This window comes from Zingiber officinale, chromosome 3B (assembly GCF_018446385.1).
Source record: "Zingiber officinale cultivar Zhangliang chromosome 3B, Zo_v1.1, whole genome shotgun sequence".
Lineage (NCBI taxonomy): Eukaryota > Viridiplantae > Streptophyta > Magnoliopsida > Zingiberales > Zingiberaceae > Zingiber > Zingiber officinale.
In genome coordinates, this window is record NC_055991.1 from 11,762,670 (window position 1) to 11,770,565 (window position 7,896).

The 7,896-nt window shown below is 37.3% G+C and overlaps 1 protein-coding gene across 2 annotated transcripts; it reads left to right on the forward strand.

Moving 5' to 3' along the window:
* The first annotated feature begins 2,076 nt into the window (after positions 1-2,076).
* Positions 2,077-7,305, forward strand: LOC122055908 (probable phosphoribosylformylglycinamidine synthase, chloroplastic/mitochondrial). Of its 2 annotated transcripts, none has more exons than XM_042617589.1 (4): positions 2,077-2,267; positions 2,393-2,510; positions 2,616-6,817; positions 6,921-7,305. In XM_042617589.1, the coding sequence occupies exons 2-3, from the start codon at positions 2,445-2,447 to the stop codon at positions 6,810-6,812; spliced, it is 4,263 nt and encodes a 1,420-aa protein (XP_042473523.1). In that variant the 5' UTR covers positions 2,077-2,267; positions 2,393-2,444; the 3' UTR covers positions 6,813-6,817; positions 6,921-7,305. The 2 variants fall into 2 exon arrangements, with proteins under 2 accessions (XP_042473523.1, XP_042473522.1); XM_042617588.1 differs by having other exon boundaries at positions 2,437-2,510.
* Positions 7,306-7,896: the final 591 nt, after the last annotated feature.

Consider the following 7,896-nt stretch of genomic DNA (forward strand, 5'->3'; position numbering starts at 1 on the left):
CGAAGGTTCGCAATACTCAAACGACCCATGATCACTCTCCAGTTCCACCCATCCGTGATACTTATATTGAGAAATTACCCGTGCCTCTGCAGCGTTATATTTCTCACACTGTTGATGTTCAACCTGATGGTCATTGTGGATTCAGGGCAATAGCTGCACTAATTGGGTATGGTGAAGAAGGTTGGGTTCAAGTACGATTTGAGCTTATAGAAGAGATTCAACAAAATAAGGATCTATATGATCAACTTTATCCAGATCCAAATTTGGTAACTAATCTATTATTCTCATTGAATTATTTCGAGCAGTGGGCACCAGAAATATATTGGATGGACACTATGCCTTTGGGAATTGTCATCGCATCAAGGTACAATCTTGTACTTCATACATTTGGTGAGAATATTGGGAGTTGTTTTAAGAACTCCTCCAGTTCCAAACCAAGAGCGTCGAGAAATAGCTATTGCTCATATTGGCAATTACTTCGTACAAATTTTCTTATATCCTCATTATCCTGTACCACCCATTCCAACTTGGTGGTGACAACATTCATCGTATGAAGCTAAAGGATGGGTCACTCGTTACAGGATGCACGCTCATTTGTGGTACGAAGTAATAGGTGCACCACCACCAAATGCATCGGGAGCAGAATTTGGAGGCAATATTGATTAAGATTTCTATTTTTATATGTTTTTATGTTTTTTTTTTGTATTATTACATATACTCTTCATTTGGAAAAAAATATGTTTGTTCCTAAGTTATGAATGTGTTCATTATTAATTGGTAGTATTTTTTTAGTTTTAAATATAAACTAAAAATAAATAAAAGATTATAAACATATAAAAAAATTATTGAAAAAAATAAAACTGATAAAAAATTAATAAAGAAATTGATTAAAAAAATAAAATTAAAAAAAATCAATTGAAAAATATAAGTATTTTGAAAAAAATAATAAATTAAATGAATTAAAAAATAAAAATTAAATAAAATTTATATAAAATTGAAAAATAAAGTATTGATAAAAATAATAAATTAAATTAATTAAAAAATAAAACTAAATAAAATTAAAAATATAATTGTATGAGAGTTATTTTTAAATAAAATTAATTAAAAAAATTAAAACTAAATGAGAATTAAATGAAATAAAAAAAATAAAAAAACATAAAGAAGGCTACATGCGTCTTTTGGCAGGGAGAGAGAGGGGAGGTGGAGGGATGTGCGTTGACCGGGGGGAGGAGAAAGCAGCTCTCCAATGATTATTACCTGTTATATATATATATAAGACACCTTATCATATTCTTTATATTAAAAATATTCTTATTCTAGCACTTTTAACTATAACTACTAAAACAATTTAAGTCAAATTACTTCATATTATATTAATTATGACTAAAACTAGTCCAAATTGTAGTAGGCATGATCATAGGTGTTACAATACTATTGAAGTAGTTTTGATTAAATTGAATCGATTTTAGTCAATTTTAAGTAATTTTTATGAGTTAAATAATAATATTTTATTATATTAACCTTCTATATATAGTAATTTTAATTAATTTAGAATAATTTTGTTTTAGGATATAACAATTATAAGGAATACAAAATTAAGATGAAATGTTCATTTAATTTTTTTAATAAGATGTTTTTTATATTAATAAAAATAAATGTAGCCCATTAGGATTATCCAAGATGAAATATGTAAAAACAATGCAATTAGTGTAATACAGGCATGAAATTATAGTTAAATGAAAACACAATATAATATGAGCAAGAGAAACAGTTATAACTAGATTAACTATAATTAGATTTATTCTGAAAAAAGATTTTATTTATTTCTAAGATATTTTATGGTTATTATTAACATTATAAAAAAATTAATGGAATAAATTAGTGATGGGATGATTAATAGGTACCATAAATAAAATTAAAATTTGAATAAATTATAATTTTTATATTAATAATTTATGTGAGATTAAATTACTTGTTAATTTAAATTATAAACCGACGTCTCAAATATCTCTGAATGAAATTGAAAATTAAATAAATCTAAATTTTTAAATAGAAAGGGTCGGAACCCCAGATTTCCTTTTATTGATCACCCCGTAAAGAATTTGCCTACGCCCAGCCGCACACATCTTTTCCTGCCCCTGCCCTCTTTCCTCGCCGACCTGCTCCCAAACGACCGGCGCCGGCGATCACTTGCGCCTCACTCCCTCGTCCGCCATCGCCTCCGTCGGTAACCCTTGGTCGGTTTCCCCTAAACCCTAAAACCTAAGGTACGCCTTGTGTCTTCTTCTTATTGACTTTTTTGCAAAACTCTTTTTAACTAGTGGATTCCGATTTTTCTTCTGATTCGAGGATTTATGATCCTTATTACCCGTGTTGTTTCCCTTTTATCAAGGTTTATTTTGTCGATCGGTAAATCTATTTTCTTGGCTACTTCAGTGGTCTAAATGGTTGTTCTCGGGGATACGGCGGCAACTGGTTTCTCGCGCCTCCATGCTTTCTGCGCTAGTACGGTGAGCATCATCGATTTCGATTCTCCTGGATTCCATCGCTTCTTTCCTTGAGGATCTTTCCGTGTGTTTGCATTTTGAAAAAAACTTTAGCTTTTCTTCATTCAGGGAAGGGAAAGGTCTGGTCTTTTCAGGCATAAGCACTGCCAACCTAGTAGGTGCCACCTTATTCGAGGTGGCTTGAATCGTTGGCATGGGCATGGATTGTCAGTTGGAAGAGTTTTGACGCCAAAGTTCCCGCTATTGTTGAGTCGAAGAGATGCTGTTTCGAAAGGCCCACAGGGTTCATTAGTAGAGGAATCTGATGCACTTGGAGTGTACCCAGAAATCATACATTTCTTCCGTCGTCCACTGCTTCATGACAGTGCTATTGCAGAGCTGCTGAGGCAGGTCCAAGTAAAGGTTTCAGGTGACATTGTTGAGATAAAAACTGAAATTTGTTTCAACATAGGTCTTGATGGTGTGCTGTCAGCGGAGAAACTCGGAACGCTTAAGTGGCTTCTGCAGGAGACATTTGAGCCTGAGAATTTTCGGGCAGAGAGCTTTCTTGAAACAGAAGTTGCCATAGATGCTGCTACCATAATTGTTGAAGTTGGACCTCGCATGTCCTTTACTACAGCATGGTCAACTAATGCTGTATCAATTTGTCAAGCATGTTCCTTAACAGAAGTGACTCGTATGGAACGGTCAAGAAGATATCTTTTGTATATTAGGAAAGGAAGCAAGCCACTGGAGGAGCGCCAAATCAGAGAGTTTGCATCAATTGTTCATGATAGGATGACAGAATGTGTTTATCCAGTAAAGCTTACTACATTTCACACTAGTGCTGCTCCTGATCCGGTTACAGTGATTCCTGTCATCGAGAGGGGAAGACAAGCATTGGAAGAGATTAATCTAAAGATGGGTCTTGCTTTTGATGAACAAGATATTCAATACTACACCAGGCTCTTTAGAGATGACATTAAGAGGAATCCTACATCAGTTGAACTATTTGATATTGCACAGTCAAACAGCGAGCATAGCAGACACTGGTTCTTCAATGGGAAACTCATTATAGATGGTGAGACAATGGGCAAAACACTTATGCAAATAGTGAAGGGCACTTTAAAGGCAAACCCAAATAATTCTGTGATTGGATTCAAGGACAACTCAAGTGCCATCAAGGGGTTCACAGTATCCCAGTTGCGTCCAGCATCACCTGGAGTGACATCTTCCCTTCACAATATGATCCGTGAACTAGATGTATTATTTACTGCAGAGACACATAATTTTCCTTGTGCTGTAGCTCCCTACCCTGGAGCAGAAACAGGAGCTGGAGGCCGCATAAGAGACACACATGCTACTGGACGGGGATCTTTTGTTGTAGCTTCGACAGCAGGCTATTGTGTTGGTAATCTTCATATTGAGGGGGCCTATGCACCATGGGAAGACCGATCTTTCACATATCCTTCAAATTTAGCATCTCCTTTACAAATTCTAGTTTCTGCAAGTGACGGAGCATCTGACTATGGCAACAAATTTGGAGAGCCTCTAATTCAAGGTTACACAAGAACATTTGGTATGAGACTTCCAAATGGCGAACGACGTGAATGGCTAAAACCTATAATGTTTAGTGGAGGTATTGGACAAATTGACCATGCACATGTATCAAAGGGAGAGCCAGAAGTTGGAATGCTCGTTGTCAAGATTGGAGGTCCAGCTTATCGAATTGGAATGGGAGGTGGTGCTGCTTCAAGCATGGTCAGTGGGCAAAATGATGCGGAACTAGATTTTAATGCAGTGCAGCGAGGAGATGCTGAGATGGCTCAGAAACTATATCGTGTAGTCCGTGCTTGTGTTGAAATGGGGGATAAAAATCCTATTGTTAGCATCCATGATCAAGGGGCCGGGGGAAATTGCAATGTTGTAAAAGAAATTATCTATCCTGAAGGAGCTGAAATTGATATCCGTTCTATAGTTGTTGGTGATCATACCATGTCAGTTCTAGAGATTTGGGGTGCAGAATACCAAGAACAGGATGCTTTGTTAGTTAAATCAGAGAGCCGAAGTTTGTTGCAGTCTATATGTGATAGGGAAAGAGTTTCTATGGCTGTTATTGGTACGATCAATGGTAGTGGGCGAATTGTGTTAGTAGATAGCTTGGCTATTGACCATTGCAAAACAAATGGGCTTCCTCCACCACCACCGGTTGAGAATCTTGAACTTGAAAAGGTGCTTGGAGATATGCCACAAAAAATCTTTGAGTTCAAACGAGTACCTACAATGGTGGAGCCGTTAGATATTGCACCCGCCACTACATTAATGGACTGTTTGAAGAGGGTCTTGAAACTACCTTCAGTTTGTTCTAAACGTTTCTTAACAACAAAAGTTGACAGGTGTGTAACAGGACTTGTAGCACAACAACAGACTGTGGGTCCCCTCCAGCTACCACTTTCTGATGTTGCTGTTATCGCCCAGTCTTATACAGATTTGAGTGGTGGTGCTTGTGCTATAGGAGAGCAACCACTGAAAGGTTTGTTGAATCCAAAAGCTATGGCAAGATTGACTGTTGGTGAAGCATTGACCAATTTAGTTTGGGCAAAGGTTACATCTCTTGGAGATGTAAAGGCCAGTGGTAATTGGATGTATGCCGCCAAACTTGATGGAGAAGGAGCAGCCATGTATGATGCAGCTATGTCTCTCTCAGAATCCATGATACAACTGGGTATAGCCATCGATGGAGGAAAGGATAGTCTTTCTATGGCAGCAAATGCAGCTGGTGAGGTTGTCAAGGCTCCTGGTAACCTGGTTATTAGCACATATGTAACTTGCCCTGATATAACGAAGACTGTAACTCCTGACCTAAAATTTGGAGATAATGGTATTCTTTTACACATTGATTTAGCGAAAGGACATCGGCGACTGGGTGGTTCTGCACTTGCACAAGCATTTGACCAAGTTGGCGATGAGTGCCCTGATCTTGATGATGTACTATACCTGAAAAAGGTGTTTGAGGCTGTTCAGGAACTCCTGAGTGAGCAATTAATTTCTGCTGGTCATGACATTAGTGATGGTGGGATTATTGTTTGTATTCTTGAGATGGCATTTGCTGGTAATTGTGGTGTGCAATTGAACTTGACTTCCAAGGGCCATGGCCTTCTTCAAGTGTTATTTGCTGAAGAGCTCGGTCTTGTTCTTGAGGTCAATTCAGTAAATGCTGACAAGGTTATGCAAAAACTCAAAGCGGTTGGAGTTTCTGGTGAGATTATTGGAAATGTTACTACTACGCCAACTGTAGAATTGTCTGTCGATGGAATCAAACTACTGAAAGAAGAAACAACTTTCCTTAGGGACTTGTGGGAGGAGACAAGTTTTCAACTCGAAGGATTGCAAAGGCTAGCTTCTTGCGTTGAATTGGAGAAGGAAGGTCTAAAGCATAGACATGCACCTTTGTGGTCATTGTCGTTCACTCCAAAGTTCACTGATGAAAAGCTGATCCTTGCTACTTCAAAACCCAGAGTAGCTATCATTCGAGAGGAAGGTAGCAACGGTGATAGAGAAATGTCGGCAGCATTCCATGCTGCTGGATTTGAACCTTGGGATGTAACAATGTCAGACCTTCTGCATGGACAAGTCTCTCTGAACAAGTTTCGTGGTGTCGCATTTGTTGGTGGCTTTAGTTATGCTGATGTACTTGATTCAGCAAAAGGTTGGTCTGCATCAATTAGATTTAACCAGCCTCTACTGCAACAATTTCAAGATTTTTACCACCGTCCAGACACGTTTAGCCTAGGTGTATGCAATGGGTGTCAGCTCATGGCCCTTCTTGGATGGGTGCCGGGCGCTGATGTGGGAGGATCCCTTGGTTATGGTGGAGACATATCGCAACCAAGGTTCATTCACAATGAATCCGGCCGCTTTGAATGTCGCTTTACAAGTGTCCGGATTGGAAAGTCCCCCGCCATGATGTTTGAAGGTATGGAGGGTAGCACATTGGGTGTCTGGGCAGCTCATGGTGAGGGAAGAGCATACTTCCCTGATGACGGTGTTCTAGATCACGTTCTGAAGTCTGACCTGGCTCCTCTACGTTATTGCGATGACGACGGCAGCATATCAGAGGCTTATCCTTTCAATCCAAATGGATCTCCACTCGGAATTGCTGCGATTTGTTCTCCTGACGGAAGGCACCTTGCCATGATGCCGCATCCTGAAAGGTGCTTTATGATGTGGCAGTTCCCATGGTATCCGAAGGAATGGGATGTCGACAAGAGAGGGCCTAGTCCATGGCTACAGATGTTTCAGAATGCTCGCGAATGGTGCTCTTGAAAGAGGTGCACATATCCTAATCAACCTATGTGTCGTCTTTCTATCTTTATTGCTCGGTTCACCCTTTGATTCATTCATTACTGAGCTTGTTTTGATGCTCTTCTGCAGGGCTTGAGCAGAGATCTCTTCTGTGAGGATGATAATGAGATAATGATAGAGCTTCATAATTTATTGAGATGCCTCTCTTTATCTCAGTTTAATTCGGATGATATATTTTGAGTACAATTGTTCGATGAGACTTCAGCCTTTTCATGGAACTCTTTCTTCTTAAACTTTCTTTCTCTTGCAAAAAAAATAAATAAATGATATGAAAATTGCAGCTTGATTGCTGCTGTTGCACTGTCCCACCTAATTTGAGGTTTGAACCTCAAATTCTTAACTTGTAGCTAGTTGAGTTGATCGTTTACTTTTCTGTGTAATCCTGTGTCTGCAATTGACCTGTGACACAAAACAGGTTTGAAATTAATAATTTTGGATGTAATGTAAATCCTCATATGCGCAATTTTAATTGTTTTCTTTTCTTTTTCTTTTTCAGCGAAAGATTGCACGGATTGCGGAGAAAAAATTCATTATAAATTTAATCTTTGATTATGAAGTGGTAGATCAATTTATTTCAAAGTCTTCTTGGACTTAATAGCGATATAGTTTTTTTATTATAAATTATTAATGCAAAATTTGGGTAAGTTTGTTATAGTTTGATTAATCCTCCTAACTAAATCTAATGAATTTAGTTGAGAAAATACCAAATAAATTATAAACTGGATTTTCCATTTATAATAACAAATTTAAAAATTATAATAATGGGAAGAAATTCTGGTTTTAAAAAACCGGATGCAGGTTGTATGATGATATGACATTTTTTTTTAAAAAAAAAATTATAATGTATTATCTATTTTTTAGCTTATTTAGATTTTAGACAACTTAATTTTTTGTTTGGATTTTAGGTTTTTTTTTTGTTTTAATATGAATCTACCTTTTAACTCTTTAATTATTATTATTTAAAAAAAAATAAGTAAAAGTTATTACCTTTTCTTAAGAGAGAATATCATTTTCAAAAGAGTGATTCACCTCATTAAATTTTTTT

Bases quoted from the DNA above. Each gene is read 5' to 3' on its own strand.
- LOC122055908 (XM_042617589.1), top strand. From the start codon at position 2,445: ATGGTTGTTCTCGGGGATACGGCGGCAACTGGTTTCTCGCGCCTCCAT. The intron at 2,511-2,615 runs GTGAGCATCATC...TTCTTCATTCAG, and splicing joins ATGCTTTCTGCGCTAGTACG to GGAAGGGAAAGGTCTGGTCT.